The sequence below is a fragment of the Suricata suricatta genome, chromosome 10 (assembly GCF_006229205.1).
Source record: "Suricata suricatta isolate VVHF042 chromosome 10, meerkat_22Aug2017_6uvM2_HiC, whole genome shotgun sequence".
In the NCBI taxonomy this organism is placed as follows: domain Eukaryota; kingdom Metazoa; phylum Chordata; class Mammalia; order Carnivora; family Herpestidae; genus Suricata; species Suricata suricatta.
Genome location: NC_043709.1, coordinates 79916175 through 79937692, shown reverse-complemented (window position 1 = coordinate 79937692; position 21518 = coordinate 79916175). Strand labels below are relative to the sequence as shown.

Sequence of the window (21518 nt, the reverse complement as noted above, 5' to 3'; positions counted from 1 at the left end):
CACCTATTTGTGCTGACAACAACATAAAGATGTCTAAATATGCTCTTATAATTACAGTAATCCAATCTGACCTTTTAGCACGTGAGGAAACAGATTCAGAGGAATTCGGTAAATTGCTCAAGTTAACACCTCTTGGTAGTGGAAAAGTCGGTCGGTATTTAAATAAAAAATTTCTGGCTCTAAAGCCATGTTCTTTTGCCTCCTAGGCAGAGGAAGCGGCAGGGCAAAGGTAGAGATGAAAGTGGATCCCTGTTTGGGGAAGCATCAATTCCTCTGAAAGGAACATCTGGAAATGAAGATGAAATGGTGCATTTGGCACAAAGTGTGAAGAGCTTTAAGTGCAAAGCAATGGAGACTGCACTTTTTTCTGAAGTCTTCTGAGTGGAGACCTGCGTGCTCAGAGCTGTGCGTCAGGCAACTGTGTGAGGTAGGATTTCGGGGAAGACTGAGAGAAGAGGCTGACGGTGGGGAGACCAGGGAACTAGAGCTGTGGGGGGTGTGAAAGAGGGAGACTGGTTGTCTTTCAGCTTCAGTGGTTCTCACTCGCTACACTTGATCATCCCCATGGTTTCGACCGTCATGATGTTGGTGAGGCATCCCCAGCACGGACCTTTCTTCTCAACTTCACATTCTATTTCCAGCTGCCCACTGGGTAAATCATGCTGGGTAGCTTATGGGCATGTCACACTCATCAAACATTTGTTTCTTTAGCTCTTCTTCTTCACCTCTGTTAATAAAGTCCTTGTCAACCAGGGAACTTGAAGTCACCCTTGGACTCAGGCTCTCACAATCCACTCGGACTCAGGCTCTGACAATCCGCTCTGTGCACATTTCTTAGAGTGACTCTGACTTTCTCACCATTCTCTACAGAAAACAAGTCCTTTGAAAAGTCTATGCCTCTGTCTCCTCCTTTCCTGCCTTACAGGTATCCCTTCTTCAAGACCCAGCTTAACTGCTACCACCACTGACTGGCACTGACACAACCAGCTAGTGGCTCTTCCCTGTGCCCATAACACTTTGTTATGAAAATCTGTCTATTTCTATCACAGCCTCTACCACTGTAATGTCTGATTTATTTTTTGTTTTATCAGCACTGGGCATAGTATCTCAAAAACAGTAGCCATTTGACTAACATTGACAGAGTAACTGAAAAATGAATAAGAGAGACTAAAGAGAAGTTTTAGAATAAAAACTTAAGAGGGCTTGATATCCAATTAGAAGTATAGATTTAGGAGCAATCAAGAATGACCCTAAACTTTCTGACCTGAATGACTGAATTCATGGTAATATCACCACAGGAAGAGGGAAAAAAACAAAGGAAGACGCATTTGCTTTGGGATGTGTTGAGTTTACAATGTCTGCCGAACAACCAGTGTTGGGCTAGAAATTCTGAACAGAGATGTCAAGGTGTATATACTAATTCAAGGATCGACACAAAATGAGCAATGAGAGCCACGGTATTGGAAAAGACAACCAAGGCAAAAAGAAAGGAAGGATAAGAGGAACGTTGTGGGCTCAACACAAACATTTCAGCACACCTATGTCGTATTTCCCACACAATATGGCTAAGGTGAGGGCTCATGCCCACCCGTCACCCAGGTGTGCCCGTCTATTCCTCTTCTCAGCTTTATTCTTCTGCATAGCCCTTGGCACCATACATTCTATGTATGCTGGAAAATAAGTGCCAGGATGGCAGTAAATTTTGTCCAGTTGTGTTCACTGCAATACCCTGGCACATAGTAGACACTTGATAAATAATCACTGAACAAATACATGTATAAATGACCTTAATGCATAAGCGCAGACAAAGAACTTCTATACTGAGAGAAGAACACATTTCCCCTCTCTGACAGTGCAGCCTTTATCTCCTCTGAAATCACCTAGAAAGATCTTTAATTCTAGGTACCAGACTACCATCCATCCTTTCTCCATTTTGTTATTTTGTCATATCTGGTCTGTCAACATCTCCTTCTCACTGGATTTTCAGTCACTGGTAACTCAACATTAATAACTAATATGGATATTAGTGCCAATTTGTGCCTGCGCTACCGCCCCAGCTCTGTCATCTACAAATCGTCACCCTATCATGACTGCCTTCTGGATCACCAGCAATTGTTTTCTGAGTCATAACGCTCACACATCTGGTCATTGCCTTCAAGGCTAGGAATGTCCCATCTGCTCTCTTGCCTACAGAACCTACTTCCTCCTCTGTTGCCACGATGGGCGTCACTTGGTATGTGTGTTGCTGGAGGCAATTCTCTCCTACTGTGGAGATTCTCTCCTCTGTTGTTTGATACTATATCCCTCTTAGGATCACAACTTAACACCCAACTCTTCCAAAAATCACTGACCAAGTAATCACAACTGTATTATAGCCTACTGGTACAACCCCCAACTATGCCAACTGTTTAAATCATTCTTGTAATTAAGTTTTTATAACATATATGGTACATATTACATCTTATATATGGTAAGCAATTCCAGAAACAAAATGCATATCTACATATACATTATCATAATGCTTCTCACACATTTCTGCTAAAGTTTCTTTGAGGGCAGAGAGTAGAGAACCTTTATACTACTGAGGTCACAGGGATTAATAGCTGAAAGTGCCTGGGATTTCTCTGCAAAATTAAAAAAAAATTCTGTATTATTTTAAATGTTCACTTTAAATTTGTTTTACTTTATAGCATTCTATTTTTTCTAATACAAAAAAGTACTCTTGGGGCGCCTGGTGGCTCAGTTGATTGAGCATTCAACTTCAACTTAGGTCATGATTTTATGGCTCGTGAGTTCGAGCCCCACATCATGCTCTGTGCTGATAGAACAGAGCCTGGAGTCAGCTTCAGATTATGTGTCTCCTTCTCTCTCTGCCCTCCCCTGCTTCCTCTCTCTGTCTCTCAAAAATAAATAAACGTTAAAAAAAATACTCATCACATTTACTTAAATGGCCTCTCAAATTTTAGTATAAATGTGAAGCTTCTGGAAAATAGACCATGTTTATCTAACATCTCCTTATGCTGCCTGATAGATGGCCCAATATATCCGTGGGAATGCGTAAGCCACAGAAACAATACTCTTAATGTGAGAAAATTTAGAATAACTTGGAATTGATATATCCAGGCTTTTTGTCTGAAGTATATGTGTTTAGTATTTACCCACTTTATCTTCCTTTTGCAGGTTATAAGTCACATAAATTTAGAGATAATATGGGGTGCCTGGGTGGGTCAGTTGGTTAAGCATCCAACTTTGGCTCAGGTCATGGTCTCATAGTTTGTGAGTTCAAGTCCTGCATCGGGCTCTGTGCTGACAGCTCACAGCCTGGAGCCTGCTTCAGATTCTGTGTCTCCCTCTCTCTCTGGCCTTTCCCTGCTTGTGCTCTGTCTCTCTCTCTGTCTCAAAAATAAACAAACATTAAGAAAAATTAAAAAATAGAGATAATGTGAATTTGGGCTGATTTATTGAATTTAGCAAATATTTATGAATGGTCCTCAATACACACTATGGAAGTGTAAAAATAAATAAGGCAAGAATCTGGATCTCTTGAAGAAGGGATATTAATGTGCATTGAAGGGTTACTCAGCTAAGCATTGAGCTAGTAATTTTGATATACATGATCTCAATTATACTCATCCAAACCCCACAAAATGGTATTATATTCCCCACTTTCCAGATGAGGGAACAATAGTTCAAAGTGAAAGGAAACTTGGCCAAGATCACATATCCAAGATGTGGAACCAGTGTGCCTACTTAAGTATAAAGTCCATGCTCTTTCTATGATATGGCAGTGCCTAGCATCCAATAGTGATAAGACAAGAAAAACAATACGTAGAGCATCATAGAGCCAAGTGTGATGTGAGGGCTTGCTGCGGTTAGTGAAACCAGAGACGGTTTCATGGAGTAATAGCATTTGAGCGGGCCTTAGACAGAGGGTTGGAGTTCAATAGCTAAGGAGTTTGGGTATTCCAAATGGAAATACCATAACTGAGAACATGTGGAAAGTCTCTGTATTAAAGATGAGTAATACAGTTAGGCTGGAAGTTGAGCAATAAACAGGAGAACATTGGGTGAAAAGGGGGCAAAAAAAAAAAAAAAAAAGAAGGAGCCTGATTATGGAGCATCTTACAAGCCAGGAAATGTGAAATGTTAAAGTTGCAAGACTGTGCAATGCTACTGATAGCCTTTTGAGTAAGCAAATGATGAATTCAAACTGGAAAAATTAATCCGGCAACATCAAGCAAGACATTTTGGGGTGTGTGCCAAGGTGAGCCTGAAAAATCAAGGTGCAGCTGTAGGATGTGTGGAAGGAAGTGAGTAAGACTGGGAAACCAGGCTCATTAGCACAGGGTAACTAGTGCACCTAGAACAGGAAAAAGGAGATGCTCAAAACGATGGAGAAGCTCCCAGCCCAGACAACCGAAGGGACCGCAGGATGTCATCAGCTGCAATGTGGAGGTCAGGATAAGTTGCCAGGTCAGAGGTAGCTGATGGGAAGTCAGGATGCACTTGTTTTTGGACATGGTCCCTTTGGTTGCCAGGAAGTCATGCCTGTATACATGTCAGTCAATAACTGAAAACAGAGGACAAAAGTCTGGAGAGAGGTTGGAGCTGTGGGTGCACATTTGGCAATAATCTGCAAAAAAGGTGGTATTAAAGAAGAGGGCAGAGAGAAGAGGCAAGAAGTCAATGATAAAGTCCGAACTGCTTATCCAGTGGTTGGGAAAAGACGTTGGGCCTTGTGATAGAACCAGAGAATGAACAATCCAAGGCAGAAGAAAAGGTCAGCAGGAAATTAATGTGGAGAAATGAGAAAACATTTCAATTTGGCGATGAGTGTTACTGTGATGTTTTAAGGAATATATAGATTATTGGTTTCTTTAATAACTGTGAAAAGCCAAAGAGAATTATGGCAGCAAAGGGAAAGTTGAGAGGAGCAGAAATAGTGCTTAAGTGATGGGCTTATTTTGCTGTTCATGTTTCTTGTGGTTAGAACACAGGAGATAGGATCACGTTCTCAAATGAGGTTCACATCTCACTGACATGTTCTTCCCAGGAACTCTTTCTTACTAGGTTGAGTATTCATATAATAGTTATTATGATCATGAAGAAAAGGGCTTAAATGAAGCACAGTGGAAGCAAGATCATGTGACACAGGTTTTCAAGGACAGCGTTGTCTTTTCCCCCATGGGACTCATGCTTCCATACAACACTTCTCTTCCCCAAATCCCCAAAATATGGCATGATATCTTCCCTGGCTCCATGCCAATCTTGCTCCCCCCTCCCCCCCCCATTTAATCTAGATATAGAAAGACAAGACTCTTCTTTCTGCCTCATTTCCTTCCAGCAAGTCTCCCCCTGGCATTGTGCAACTTATCCTTGTAGAAAGTCCTCCATCTTGATCTTAAGTCACCAAAGGTTCTACTTGGGTTTATACGTCTCTGGCCTTCTGTGCTTTGAAATAGTTGATAATCAGTCACTATCTTCCCGAGGCTGAGGCTGCACCCTCCCCTCATGTGCACATGCCACACATTCCTGGTTCCCCTCATACCATTTGGACTGGACAGATGTGTGTGTGTGTGTGTGTGTGTGTGTGTGTGTGTGTGTCCCTCCTTCTCTCTTAACTCTTCAGTGCTAACGTATCCCACACTAACCCAACTTCTTCTCCTTCCCCCTCCGAAGTCTTTCTCCACACTCCTCCACACCCAGGCTAAAGATTCCCCAGCTACTGTCTTCAGTGAAGACTCATTCTCTGAGGTTCAGACTCATGGAACCTCTGTGCTGGGTGTGCCCCACAGGGGCGTTCTGTGTTTGCTGCTATTTCAGTATTTCTGAAGTCAAACTCAGCATATTTCTCTCTAAATTTTTCTTCTTTTCTTCTTAAACTCAACTGTTGGTACTACCATCCACCCAGGCACCCAACTATCTTTTATATCCATTCCTAACCACTGAGGTTTAAAAATTCTGTCTCTAAGTATTTCATAACCCAGTCCTCTACCTTTAATACTGCCACTCTAACTCTCCTGCATCAAGGTTCCATACTTTTCACTTGGACTAAGTCCTGACAAACAACCTCTCATAGCTGCCCTATTGCTTTAAAACAAAAATTAGACCCTGTACTCCTCTACTTAAATTCTTTAATGGTTCAGCATCCTCTATAAGTCTACAGGATAAAGTCTAAGTTTTTTTTTTTTTTTTAACGTAAAAGTCCACATATGAGCTGGCGAATCTCTTCCTTGGACATGTCTTGCTCTGAAATTCATGCTCTAGTAACAATGAGCTCCTTAGAGTAATTGAAGGCTCTCATTGAGCTGTTCTTCCCCCCATGCCTGTTCTTATGCTGATCATTCTGCTTCTACCCATTTTAATTGACTAATTACCTTCCATTATTTTAGCATCAGTTCAGTGATCATTTCTTCTTGAAGCCTTTCCTCACTCTTTCTTGCCTACCCCTTAGCACAACCTGAAGGGGTATAACAGCCTGTGAACTTCTCTATTATATCTCTGAACACATTAAATAACAATGTTACTTCTTGTGTTTGTGTTCCACAATAGGTTGTGAACACCCTGAAGAAGGGCATATCCAATTCATGGTTGTTTCCTTGTTTCTCTTCCTTGGAAGAGAGCTCATTGTTACAGTTCATTATTTGGTACACCTCCAAGTGTTGGAGGAATGCTGGAAAGGTTTGGAAGACCCACTGAGGGGAATGAGATAGTTAACAAAAGGTGAATCAAGGAGGAAATGGGATTTACTGAGGGCCCAGTTTGAGTTATAGAGAATAATGTAGCGAAGCCCTTATGCTTGTTTTGTGACTTTAAGTAAAAGATTTTTCAGCTCAGCAAGCTAAACTAGATGGTGCAGGTAACCTGGACTTGGCGATTATTCAAAGAGGGAAAAGGATTCTAGGGTGCTAGGCCAGCTATAGAGACAACCAAAGCCAGAAAGGGCTGTGGTGTGTTGAGAATAGGATAGAGCTGAAAGGAATGATGAGGCAGGGACAAAGTCGGATGAGTCTGAGAGAGCTAACAGTAGTCGGAGGAGAGCGGAGTGTGAGGTGTGAGGTATGGTGGTGTGTGCATGTGTGTGTGTGCGTGTGTGTGTGCACGCATGTGTGTATGAAAGAGAGAGGTGAAAAACTGAGAGAATGTACAGTCAGTGAATAGAAGTGCAAGCTGCTAGAAAAATCATCTGTGGATTCAAAATCTAATAAAATAAAAATCATTTTGTCATTTAATCAATATGTTATTGTGATTAAAAATCTGTTTGCCAGTTGGTGTAACCTTTAGAAATTTCACAACACAATCTCCAGTCAGAGATTCATACAAATTGCAGAAATAATGACAAGATGGCTTTCAGATATAATTCTTCTATCTATTTCTGGAAGCAGGGAACCCTAGTCCAAGGCTCGGTTACATAATTTTTGTCCAGCTTTCATTTTGAAATTATTTTTCCCAAAGCATGACAAATAAAAATCATTCCAGCCCCCTCCTTCCTCCTAGACAGTTTCTTCATCTATTATTTTAGTATCCTGAAAACACTTACCACAGATGAAACATGTTGTCTTTAGAATTTCTTCCTTTTTCTGTTTTTCACTTCTGAGATCAGCAAAAGTATCAATGATAACACCAAAAATCAAGTTAAGAACGATGATGATGACAATGAAATAAAAAAGAAGGTCATACACCACTCGGGCAGCAAACAAAGGCTCCTGAAATAAAGTATATCAATATATATACATATTTTCTAGGCAAGTTGATTTGGCATATTGTCTAACATAGAGAATATATTCAATAAATGTTTCCTGAATAAATATAAATAGTACTCCAAGTTGGGGGGAAAATGACATACACTTTCTATCTTCATATTCTTTTCCTTAAGTGTTGTGAAATAAACGTCACATCTGTTTCCCAAAAGCCCTTGCATTCTCTAGGACTTCTACCCCTCCAAACAAGCAGGGACATACCTTTTATTAAAAACCACTTCCCTATATCATTTGCCTAACTGCATTTTGACACACTGGGACCCTATCCCAGAAGCTGCATGAAAAGTAGACAAGTAGCAGTTCCAAAGGCCAGTGATTAGGGAGCTGAAAAGGACCTAATATTTCATCAGTTTCTAGAGTAGATTTTGTCCTTGGCCTTACAGAGTCAAGTATACCCGGCTCTAGGTTACTTCTATTTGACAGACAGTCTGAAAACACACCTTAGAGACTCTAGTCCAGATGTTTCATAGACGAGGCACCATTAGATGAATGGACAATATGCTATGGCTGGCCTGTTGGAGAACTGAGATTTTTTTAAAGCCTCCAGCCTGGCGCTTGAGATTTTTGCAGCTAGTGAGAAATTTTTCAGCTTTGCAGGGGAAGGGGGAGGTGGGGAAAAGAGGTGGTGGTGATGGTGCAGGGCACTTAGGGGGAAGAGCACCGGGTGTTGTATGGAAAACAATTTGACAATAAAATATTATGGAGAGAAAAAAAATAAATATTTAAAAAAAAAAAAATAAAATATGAAGTCATGTTAGAATTTGTTCAAATTTTATATTTGTCATGGATAAATAATGGCGGCTATTACTATTCATTCCAAGACAAAGAGTAAAATCTCTATGCCCAAGAAGCCTGATAGGTAAGAAACAGCCTAAGTTTCTGTTATTATGTAACAATTAGCTCCTCTATAAAGTTTGTAGGCATGATCTCATTGCTGTAATACAATACACAGCTCAAGTTTGGAAACTTTTCATAACATACGTAAGTTTTTTTTTAGTACATTAGCTATTTTTGTGTAATTCTAGTATACAATTAATTGGTTTTAATGGCCACCATTATACTTTGAAAGCAAAAGACATGATATACTATCCTGAAAACAAAAAAACATATTGTAAATGCTGTTAAGAAAATTTAAAAAATGATTATGTTCAGGGAGCCTGGATGGCTCAGTCAGTTAAGCGTCTGACTCTTGGTTTCAGCTCAGGTCATGATCCCACAATTCCTGAGTTCGAGGCCCCCAGGGGCTCAGCACTAACAGTGTAGAACCTGCTTGGGATTCTTTCTCTCTTCCTCTCTCTGCCTCTCTCCTGCTCGTGCTTGCATGCTCGCTCTCTCTCAAAATCAATAAATTATAAAAAAATTATTATATTCTTCTTGAAAAAATATTTTTTCTCCAGCTTACATCTTTCGATGGCCTTCTCAGAACGTCTCCCACGCCGCCGCCATTCCTGAGGCCCTGGTTCAGGACAGTGACAATGCACATAAGGAGTGTGTCACACGTCCTTTCGATTCCATCTTCATACTCTTCATCTGCTATGAAAACACACAAATTACACACTGCAGTAGACTCCTGTGTTTAGATATGCTATCATCTACTTCTGAATCTCAATTTCATTATAACTGTGCCACGACACAATTTTTCAAAATCACATAATATACATTAAATGTTTCAGCACCTGACACAGACTGAGAAGGCCACACGATGGGGTTCTGAAATATTTGTTTTCTTCCATCAGATAAAAATCACAGGATGAAAAGAACAAAATATAAGAAAGTGAGAATGCCTTGTGCACTGCTGTGGAAGGCTGTGGTAAGAGCTCATGAGGAGGCAAAGGTACTGCAGGTGTAAGACAGCTAGATGGGTGCAGCTTCAAATTCTAGTCTGTTCCAGTACTGAGACTTGGGCCATCACTTGACCTCAATATTATTTCTGCCCTAAGCTATTTAATTTTATTTATGTATACTTATTTTATTTTATTTATTTTTTAATAGTTTATTTATTTTTGAAACAGCGAGAGCCAGAAAGTGAGCGGGGGAGGGGCAGAGAGAGAGAGGGAGTCACAGCATCTGAAACAGACTCCAGGCTCTGAGCTGTCAGCACAGAACCCGATGTGGGACTCGAACCCTAAACCGTGAGATCATGACCTGAGCCGAAGTCGGACACTTAACTGATTGAGCCACCCAGGTGCCCCTATACTTTTTTTATTTTAGAGAGAGATAGTGCACACACACACACACACACACACACGTATGGGGAGGAGGGGCAGGCAGAGGAAAGAGAGAATCATAAGCAGGCTCCATGCTCAGTGTGGATCCAGACACAGCGCTCAATCTCACAACCTGAGCCAAAATCAAGAGTTAGATGCTTAACTGACTGAGCCACCTAGACATCCCTAAGCTCTTTTAATGTTGAGCATTGAGCTATGGACAAGAAGCACAATGTATTTATGTGAACAATTTATTACATGTGAATGTACTTATGTGAAAATATTTAGGAAGAAATGGGGAGACAAAATATACAGAAAAATTCCTGGTCTTATTTTGCTTAAAGGAAAAGTTACCAGACTTGGTATTAATTTCCCAGGCATTTAAAATAGTGAAAAGTTCATACTGAATTGGTATCAGAATCAGGATTTTCTAAAACTGGTAAGTGAGCAGAAACGTATTTTTCTTGTTACAAGGTTCAAGAACCATAGTGGCATTGGATTTGGGGATCGTGTAGCCGCAGTGTGTGTGTCAAGGCAGGAATATGGAAACAACCAGAGGCGGGAGGGGCGGGGGAAGAAAGAAACAGTCTAATTTTGTCTACCTGATCTATTACCAACAGCCTGTGTGGTAGTTTGGTACAAAAGAGCTGATCTTCCGCTTGTGAAACTGACTTTAACTCACATGATAGGGGATCCCGATATTTTCACCTTACTCAGAGCTGTTTCTTTTTAAAACATAAACATATACCTGGAGGGGGGGCTGGAGTCAGAGACGGGCAAGCCCCAAGCGCTGCTTCAGAGCTAGCAGCGGAGTCTGCGCCAGGCCGCTTGCCTCCGAGGTGAGCCTCGAGGCACATTCTGATTTAGAAAGCAGAAGAAATAAAACTGCTTTCGGAGGAAGGAGAAGTGGGGAAGAGGTGAGGCTTGTGGGGGTAGCACAGAAGAGGAAGAGACAAGGCAGACGGAGAAACCTCCATGTGCAGCACGCTAGTTAGGTCTCAGACGCCCGCAGGTGGGTTCTGACCTGACGGCTAGGAAGACCATGAAGAAAACCAGCTAGAAATGCGGGAGAGGTGGGGGGTGCCTTTGCCTAAGTGTCTGACTCTTGATTCCAGCTCGGATCACGATCTCCTGGTTTGTGAGAATAAGTGTCAGGCTCTGTGCTGACAGCATGGAACCTGCTTGGGATTCTCTCTTCCTCTCTGCCACTCCCCTGCTCTCTCTCCCTTGCACTCTCACTCTCTCAAAATAAATAAATAAACATGAAAAAACATTTAAAAATGTGTAAGGGAATTAAAGGAATTTTAAAAGAGAAATATGATTTTCCAGTAATGAGGTCATATGGGACAGGTCTATATGCTACTTTGCTATGGTTAGACTTTCAATCAAAGTAATCTTCTATTTAGTGGTGGGATCTGCATCCATATATTCAATCAGGAACTACCTGCTCCTGTCACATAAATGTTTACTAATGACTCAATTAGTCCAGATTGGTCCGTCCACAGAAGCCACAGGAAAGTCCTCCCATCTTTCCCCAAGAATTTAAGAATGAGATTGTTCATTCTCTCACAGGTGAGCTAGGAAATTCCACACACAATTCACATGATTAGCCATTATGAAATAAAATGCATTGGCTGAAAATATATATAATGAGAGTATTGACTTTCTGTGTGACACGTAAATAGGGAGAACGCCCAGGTCAAGTTGATGACAACTGATACTCACTCCATAATAACTGGTGCGGAGCCATGCTAGTTTTATACAGCAGCCTCCAAGAGCTTGGTTAATAAGCTTCTACCTCTGTGAGATCGATTTATTCACAATATGGTAAGCCAAGTTCCCAGGCCTTCAGGCTGAAAGCCAGGCCCTGAGTCATGGTAAATTAATCTAAGTAAATGCCACCTTGTGGAGACCTACCTACATAACCACCTTGCCTTCCCTGTGTCAAACCTTCCTCATTTCACTACCTCCACAGACCCTGGGCCAGGTGCTGAGTATACAGGTGGGAAGCGAAGGGTGTGGGAGCCCCTAGGAGATTTATGGTCTCCTAGGAAAGGTGGGTTGGCAGGTGAACAAAGACAATGCAGTGTGCAGGCAGCGTGGTGTGCATCTCACGGGGATGGGGGCCCTCAGGACAGCATCTTGAAGGAGGTGGCGCCTGAGTTGAATATTGAAAGAGACACATGCCTGATCAGTAATATCAGCAAAGTGAGACATTCCAGGCAGAGAAGGTGGGATGAGCAAAGGTAACCAGGCATGAACAAATATGGGGTGCTGAGGACCTGCAGGTGCACTCGAATGACCTCTTCGGTGCATGGAGCTGAGTGTGAGAAGAGAAACAGGAAGGGAACTGTTTATTATGGAGAGACTCATACACCCAGATAAAGGGTTACAACTTTATCTGAAAGCCAAGAGAAACCACTGGAGAACTTTAAATAGGGGCATCAACTAGCTGATGAAATAGTATGAGATGAAACATTTACTTAAATAACAAGGCAAATTAGCATGCATTTAAAGCCACAGAAATGGTACAAAGAAATCAGAATAGAGAGAACATTTAATACTAGGGGTAATGAGAGGGAAGTACCCTTTGAGTTCCCCTTGAATATTCAATGGATTGAAACAGTAGCAGAGAGGCATTCACAAGGTATGGCCACAGAGTTGAGAAGTAGAAAAATATTCACCTATGTGATGAAGATCAAATAAACCAGCATGTAGAGGAGTGGAAGATAAAGCTCGGGAGAGAAACTGGGGGCTCTCTGTGAGTTTGGGTTTTATTTGACAGGCAATGGAGTATCATGAAAAGTGTGTGTTGGGGTAGGGGTAAAATACCCAAAGTGGTGATTTCTAGCAAGTAGTCTGGTGGCGATACAGTAGGTGAACTGAAGAGGAGAGAATGCGTGGAGGTAGAAAGACCAGTTAGGAGGCACAATGTGTGATGAGCCTCAACCAGGGTGATGGGCATGAGATGAGAAGGATGGACGACAGGAGCTGGCATGACCTCGGCAGGAGGGAGAATGAGGCAATGTTACATACCCTACCGAAGCTTCCACCAGAGTGTGTGGTCCCGTTAAAGCACGGAAGTTGACAATTTAGAAAGAGGAGCTGGATATAAGGTGTTATGATGAAGACAAGGAAAGGTGACAATTTCAGGTGATTTCTGTGTTTGTAGGATGAGAAGATGAGCAAACATTTAAAAATATTTTTAATGTTTATTTATTTTTGAGAGAGAACCCAGAGCATAAGCAGGGGAGGGTAAGAGAGAGAAAGAGACATAGAAGCCGAAGCAGGCTCCAGGCTTTGAGCTGTCAGCACAGAGCCCCATGTGGGGCTCGAACCCTCAAACCATGAGATCATGACCTGAGCAGAAGTCTGACACTTAACTGACCAAGCCACTCAGGTACCCCAGAAAACATTTTTAAAAGCTAAAGAGCACAGAGTGCTGGGAGAGTAATGTGATCCTAAATTCAGGTAGAAAACAATTTAAAGATGGAGAAGGTACAAGAAAGTGTAAAACTTATAGAAGAGTCAAAGGCAATGAGAAGCAAGAAAAGGTGGCTGGATTGAACATTTAGGTCATCAGGAAAGATCAGGAAGATAGTGAACAGAAGACCATTGATGCAGAAATCAAGGAGAGAGTGTAGGCCAATTGTTTTATAGGAAACTTTGGTCTTGAAAGGAAGGAGATGGATTAATGTGGGGGATAACAAAGAGAACGCAGAGGAAGGTTCAGACAGATGGTAGCAAGGAGATTTCAGATGCAAGAACAATGATCTAGCTAATGGCGGCAAGGGAGTAATGATGAGAACAGCAGTCACAAGAGACATGCCAGCACAGGGGCACCTGGGTGGCTCAGCCAGTTAAGTGTCCAACTCTTGATTCTGGCTTAGGTCATGATCTCCTGAGTTTGAGCCCCGTGTCGGGCTCTGTGCGGGTAGCACAGAGCCTGCTTGAGATTCTCTCTCCCTCTCCTTCGCCCCTCCCTTGTGGACAAACAAACAAATAAACAAAAAACAAACTAGGAAAAACAAAGTGACAGCACATGCTTGCGTACAGGCAAAAGGAAAGAATTCATGGAAATAGATGTGTTATACAGACACACTTACAAAAACTAAATATATACCTGTAAGGAACTTAGAATATCTCTTGGCATGTGGGGTAACAAATCTAGGTATCATCGTTATCATTATTTGCATCATATAAAATCTCATGCAAAGTTACAGTTTTAATATAACAAACTTGATATTTGAATAATATGAAGTTAAACTATCCTCTTTCAGTTGAATATTAGTATGTTTTTCTTAATTCATAAAGGATATTAAAGTGTTTTATATGAGGAAAGGAATAAAAATATATTTGATTGGCTCTGATCTGAGGTGTTAGCTCATAAGATTTTTTCAAATATTGGGCATGCTTGAATAAGAGTTGTTAATAAGGCTATGTTTTTCTGCTTTAATAATTAAATTATCCAGTTTTAAAGGACTTTTTAGAAATAACAGATTATCACTGAGATATATATCTGAAAGCCTGAATGCATTTGAAAACTTCTTGTTTGTTAGTTTTAAACTTTAATTACAATCACTTCATTATGGAAATTCTTTTTTAAAAATTTTAACTAGAAAGAGAGACAAAATGCAGGGCCTCCAGCGGGAAGCCAACATGCAGAGTGGCACTAAAGCTGACTGGTTTCTGCAATTCCTCAGTCTTCTTCATTAAAGTAAAATACCAAATCATGTTACATTTGAATTACTCATTAGTGTGAGAAATCTGTGAACTTCCTCCCTTTTCTGTATATTGGAATGACCTTTCCTTAGAAAATAATTGTAACTATATTTTGTAAATTGCCAAAAAAAGCCCTCACTTTCCTAGAAAATCAGTTATTAAATTTTTCTGGTGTTTCCTTGGTAAGTGATTGTATTTGTCAGGTAGGTCTGCAGCAAATGAAATAAAAGTTCTTTTTATTTTTTTTCGGACCACAGTTGGTTGCCAGTTACCGTGCGAATGTGCGGCTCCCAGGACAATGACCCTACCTAGATCTGCGGAGCTTTGTCGGGGACTGGCCGCTGCGCTTCCCAATCACGACGAGTTTTGTTATTCTGCTACTGTGTATGTGACGGGGCCTTTTGTAAAGTGGACCTGCCGTCCACAAGGTAACAAACTGAGGCTGTCACAAATGCACACTAGGGTTTGCAAATTAAAATTTAATTCTGATCTTAGATATAGAAAAGTTATTTTAAAATCTCAGTGACATATGGTGCACAGCAAACACCAGGTTCTGGTTTTTATTCTGCTTTTGCAGTTAAACGCATGTGGCCACGATTTAAAGGTGGCAAGGGCTAGAGGATCAAATCTGTGGACTTTTCAGTCCCATGAGTTTTATCACTTACCCATGCCACATGCAAAATGGGCAGAGGAAAGAGTAGATACATGAATACAGGCATTCATGCAGTTTTAAACACTGATTTAGGAATGATTGCCATCAGCTCTGGCTCCCAACAGTGTCCCCATCACCCTCTGGGGCTGACATTCCTTCACTCTCCTCATCTCCATTCTCTGGGTGTTTCCCTGCAAAATCATACCTTCCTCTCCCTGCTCCCAGCACAGGTGGAGCCTAAAAAATGGAGATTTGCTTCTGGCATAGTAAGCCTGGGAGACTTGTTCCCATCTATCTATCCAGAAAAGAGAAGTTATCTTCTTTGGGTAATAGATGAGGTGAGTCACAGGTTGTAGAGGTTTTTATGAGAAGCCTTTTATTAGCTTGTATTCAGAATTGTAAACCAATATCCAAATGGACTTTGGGATGGAACGGAGTTTCTCAACCTCAACACCATTGATATTCTGTGCTGGATAGTTCTTTGCTCACGGGGGCTGGCCTGTGCATTGTAGGATGTTAGCAGAGTCCCTGGCCTCTATCCATTAGACGCCCTTAGCATTCCTCGCAGTTAATCCTTTAAGTAGAATATAATAAAACTTAGAAGACTGAAGTCCGGGACTTGGAATTAGAGATCTAGATTTGTCTACCAGCTATTGTGACCTTACTTAATGTGTCTTTCAGTGTTTTTACCCATAACGTGAGGATAAGTAATAGCATCTGTCTATATCCTTGTCATGCCTCAGGGCCCTCACCCATGCTGTTCCCTGTGCCTGGAATGTACTTGCACTACCTCTTGGTGGCCCCTTCTCACGCTCCAAGTCTCAATTTAAATAATCCTTCCTCAGAAAGGCCTTTCTCTTTGCTCTACCTACAGCCAAGCTCTCTTGTGATTATCTATCATAGCACCGCTTATAGTCCTCACCATATTTTATAACTTTTTATGTCCCTTCCCCCTCAGTGTCTTATATGTTCCATAAGGGCTAGGATCATGTGTTCCTATTCAATACCATGTCCTGAACACTAGCATGGTGGCTGGCTAGTAGTACAGGCTCAACAAATATTTCTGTATGAAGGAATGAATAAAGGTTTTATAATTATTAATATCATAATTTGTACTGAATTGACTTAATGAATTTCTTATTTTACAAAAATAGATCAAAATGTCACGATTAGTAACAGCACATAAGACGATTACAATAGAATGCCTGGGTGATTACCAATAACAGTTGTATAAAGCCTACACTCTGTAAGGGTGTACAGTACCGGGCAGCCACATCCTGGGCTAGGCTCACAGCACATATGACCAGGAAGATCTCGGCCCAGCACAAGGGCCTCTGGGAGTCTTAGGAGCATCTGGCTCCCATTCTGCGGGTGAGCGTCACTAGTTCAGCTGCTGTGCTAGGCCCCTGGGTCCACCATCTTTATAGGCTCTGGCAGGAAGAACCCTGGCTTTGTGGTTGGTTCACTGGCAAAGTAATATTCTTTTCTTAAAGTCAAACTATAGTTAAAGTGTATTTGCTTTAACATAAAGGTAGTAATTTTAAGGTAATATTCAGAGATAGAAGAGCAAGGCAGGAATTGGGTTACTATATACTTGGGACCACGTTGTTAGAATATTTGTGCTAAAAAGAAACTAAATTTTTTAACCTATGATTTTTCACACCGTTAAGGAGAAAGAATGCTGAATTGAAAAGAAGATAACAAGTTCTGGTGACAATAAACTGAAGTTCAAGATGGCCTAAAGATCCTAAGAGCTATTTAATTTTACACAGCTACTTAAAATAAACCCAAGTTTTTGAAATAGCTGCATATTTCTTTTTAAGTCATGAATAATAAGAGGAGAGGAGCATTTATCGATGTGAATTTGAGATTGGGATAGATTCTGCAAAGTGCTGGCAAATGAGCTTGATGCTGATCCCCACAATAACATATCAAAATAGATCATTAAAAAGATGGTGTGGGAAGAAGTGGCATCAAGAGAAACCGGTATGGGTTCACGTTAATCTCAAACTGGAGATGTGACCGACATTCTGTGGTTGGGCTTTAGCAAGGAGACTCTGAGGAATCTTATGATTTTTTTTAAAGATGGAGAAACATGGGCTAACTGATAGTTTATTTAAGACAGAGTTCTATGTAGCTGAAGAACTGCACAGAACATGAATGTGTCCGTCTAAAGGCATGTTTCTAGTAGCATGCTAAAATTTTTGATCCTGGCACTGTCTTATGAAACATTTCTAACACCTTTAATGAAAATCTTTCTTAGCAGAGGTGGGCAATTTTTTTCTTTTTCTTTTTCTTAAAATTTTTTAGTGTTTATTTATTTTTGAGACAGAGAGAGACAGAACATGAGTGGGGGAGGGGCAGAGAGAGAGGGAGACACAGAATCTGAAACAGGCTCCAGGTTCTGAGCTGTCAGCACAGAGCCTGATGCGGGGCTCAAACTCACAAACCACGAGATCACAATCTGAGCTGAAGTTGGATGCTTAACCAACTGAGCCACCCAGGCGTCCTAGCAATTTTTTTTTTCTGAAGAGCCAGTTGGGAAATGTTTTGGGCTTTGTGGGTGACATAAAGTCTCCAATGCATGTTTTTCTTTAAAGAAAGTACTTTTTAAAAATGTTACAACTAGTCTTAGCCCAAGGACTGTACAAAAACAGGTGGCAAGTCAAATTTTCCCATGGGCCATAGTTTGCCAATCCCTGTTCTACAGCTTATCAATGTGAGGATAACATAAGAGAGAATAAACATATTGCTTAACCAAATCAGGATCCATAAAGGAACTATGAGGCCCATGCCACATTAGAACTGGAAGGTGCTGGAAGCCTAGAGGTCAACCAGTCAAAACAACTCCTCATCTGTTTCCAGGACAAACTGAGATGGCCTTGGATTATGGGTGGCAGAAATTAATAAAAATAAATGCATTGTTTTATACTTGAAATTCAAAACTCCCTGTCACAGGATGGGCATTTCTGGCCTAACAGCTGAACCAGTGAAGAATGGCATTTTAGCTAAGAGTCGGCCAAGTCTGGGTCAAGGGTATGGTGTGATTCCCAACTCCACTATCCAGAATAAGATAAGACCACTCAGCTTCTTACCCTGGAGGGTTACATCAAGAGTCACTGCTGTAATATGTGAGGAAGGCTGAGGAAATTGGAAATGTTTAAACTGGAGGGTGCATGTAACAGGATTTTAGAAATATTGCCGAGCACAGTAAAGCTACACAAGCAAGGAATAAGCTGGTTTGTTGTTTGGAAGCCTTGACTGGGTGGCCAGGACTCAGGGGAGGAAAGAAGCCTGGGAGGCAATTGCTCACAGTTCCTTTGGCTACTTGGATGGAATATACATGTGTTTATTTCTCCCTTTCGGTCATAGAAGTTGAAGCATTTCAATCGCCGAAGGGATTATCCACATTTCCTCATGCAACAATTCAACATCTCAAGGAAAAAGGCAATTTAGGAAAGAAACCGCTATCATTACGATCAGATGAACCATGTGCTCCCAGATGGAAACGGGGAACTCCATCCTTACTACACTGCGCTTATTAACGCTTCCTTCCCTCGTCTTCCCTGAGTCCACTGTTGCCCTTCATAGTGTAACACAGACTGACTCCACTCCTTTTATATATATATAAAACTCTTGAAATATATAGAGATATATACTCCCTATCTGACTGCTGATTCTGGAAAGAGATCACTAATTCCTTCTACAGTTCATTAAATTTCACATATGCCATAGTTTCCAAACCATTGAGAATAATTTAGAGTTGCAAAAATTCTTTTTATGAGCATGGTTCCATTTGCTCCTTTGGAAGCATGGAAAGTATCATATTCTCTCTGTCTCTCTGTCTGTTCCCTCCCTCCCATTCTGGGCAAACCATCTGAACAAAGTCCAGGAAATTTGCATAACATATCTAAGAGAGTTAGAAAGTGGGAAGTCCAGGATTATACCAAGCCTTTTGAGCTCTAAGCCTGTGTATTTCCAGATTCTTTGTTAAAGGCTATATAGTTAAAAGGGTCTCAGCGTGGCATGGGTTTGCAATCTGGTAATAGTATTTTTAGTAGCAGGCGCCACAAGGTAAATCTGATAAATCCTCATGAATAGAAATAATATAAGGAATAGGGTAGGGATACAAAATAACAGATATGGGAATTCTTTCTGTAGTTTGAAACTTTTTGGTTCTTTTACCCTCCATGATTCTATTTCAACCCACCGTGAAATTCTTAGAGAAACTCCCTCAGCACTAAGCATAACTACAGAGTATCAGATGTGTACTGTTCTGGCGTCCTTTTTACAGACCTGGGTTTGAAGCTGGTATTGTGGGTGAGCAGGGGTCCTTTTCACATGCTCCCATTATTGAAGTCAAAGTCATAGGAGGAACTTCGTTACTACCTGAGAACACACAAATTAGAATATAGTATAGAGACAAATATGCAAATGACAAGAAATGAACATACAGTTACAAAGGCATATAAATAAAAAGCACTACTACCTCAACTTAGCTGTGATCCTGAAGTGTTTTAGGAAGTTGGTTTGGAACTCTGAACACAATTTTGTGTATTGAAGCAATTTTATAGAGAGTAGGTTCATGAGCCAACCCACTAAAAGCCTTTTATACCTTGTTGAAGTGGCAGAGATAAAGTACTAATAATAATGTGGGCTTTAACCACCATGTGCAACAATGCTTCCATGGCCAAATGCATTCAGGATTCAGACTTGGAATGCCAGAACACATTTCCCCCAAAGCAGTTGGTTTCCTGGACTCTAAGCCACTGGTCAGTCCCTACAGCATGTGGACACTTGAAGGTAGTGGCAGTTCTAACAGTAAAGTAAGGGGGGAGGGCTCCAGGAAACAGGGTTTAAAATGTAAGAATCTTCTGCCAGATTCTATTCAGGATCTTTCTTTTCTTCCTTAATTCCCAAGGATCCATCTGCTTGGCCTATTTCCCCCGCCAGAATGGAACAGAAAATGGTAACCTTCCTTTCTGTGTGAGAAAAGCTTTATAAAATTTTTTGTTATTGTTCGTAACAAATACAAAGTAAAGAGGTTCATACTTCTCAAATTGATTTTTCAAACAGTCATCGAGGAAGGTCTGTAAGACGGAGGGACGGGAGTAAGTTCATTGGTATACAAAGAGGTTGAAGAAAAATACTCAAGTGCATCAGAGCAACACCACACCATGGTACCCTGATTCTCCGATGAGATGAGGGCGGAAGTGACAAACGGGAGCTGGCATTGGGACTCGTGTTTGGGAGATGGACCAGGCCTGGGGATGCCTGCAACCCAAGCCCTGAAGGTGAGGAAGACGAGTCCCCTGAGGGAAGGGAGGCCACACATTCACCTCCATCTTTCCTTGTCCCTCTACTGGGGCAAGCTCAGAGAAAAGGGCGGGTGCACCATTTGGTGCTGGAGTGGTTTCTGGTGGTCAGAGAAGGAGAGATATGGGGTTTCTGAGTGGGACCTGGCAGCCATTCCCGTACCTAGTATTTACTGACTTAGTGCTAGGCTCTGAGGGCCCGAAGTGGAGGTCTTAGAGTCCTGACAATTTGGGAATACTGAGAGGCAAAGACAGCTTTACAGTTAAGAGGAGGAAGTAAAGTATAGTTAATGTAATATAGTGCATTATGAGAGAGAAGTGAATTCTAGGAAAAAACAAACAAACAGAAAGCATTTTGGAGAAGGATCAATCTAAAGAAGACAAGGGATTCACACACAGAAAGATGGGGGGGGAGTGAGAGAGGGGGAAGGGCGAATTCCAGGTGCAGTTTGTATGACAAAAGGCACAGAGGCCAGCAAAGGCACAGACATGGGGGCAGAGTGACCTGAGCTTCCAGGCTACTGTTGTAAACCAAGCATCTCACAGCCAGTGCAGATCCCAGCAGGTTTTGAACCAATGAGAGACTGAATCAATTGGAGGTTACAATGAATGAACTGGGTGGGAAATAGGGTGAAGGTGGGGAAGCCACCTAGGACGTTCCTAGTCTCCAGGGGGAGAGGAAATGAGGATGGGAAGCCAGAGGGCAGCACTGAGAATGGAAGAAAGAACATGTGAGAAACACTAACCTCTGCTTGCCAACAGAATCTGCTCTCCAACTCCCTGGGCTTTTCTAAGACAGGGTTCCCCCTCAGCCCTGTTCGGTGGCAGCTGTTTCCTCTGTGGAGCGCTGGGGCCATGCATC

The 21518-nt window shown here is 41.5% G+C and overlaps 1 protein-coding gene across 3 annotated transcripts in view; it reads right to left on the bottom strand.

The window, feature by feature from the left end:
- Positions 1–21518, bottom strand: part of ITPR2 (inositol 1,4,5-trisphosphate receptor type 2) — a 478853-nt gene that overhangs the window by 55300 nt on the left and 402035 nt on the right. For 2 of the 3 annotated variants that reach the window (XM_029955850.1, XM_029955853.1), the window contains 3 exons: positions 19638–19730; positions 9163–9293; positions 7541–7706 (listed from right to left, as the gene is read on the bottom strand). In XM_029955850.1, coding sequence (XP_029811710.1) covers positions 7541–7706; positions 9163–9293; positions 19638–19730 — 390 coding nt within the window. The remainder of the gene's footprint in view (positions 1–7540; positions 7707–9162; positions 9294–19637; positions 19731–21518) is intronic. The other variant, XM_029955851.1, reaches the window with a different exon arrangement.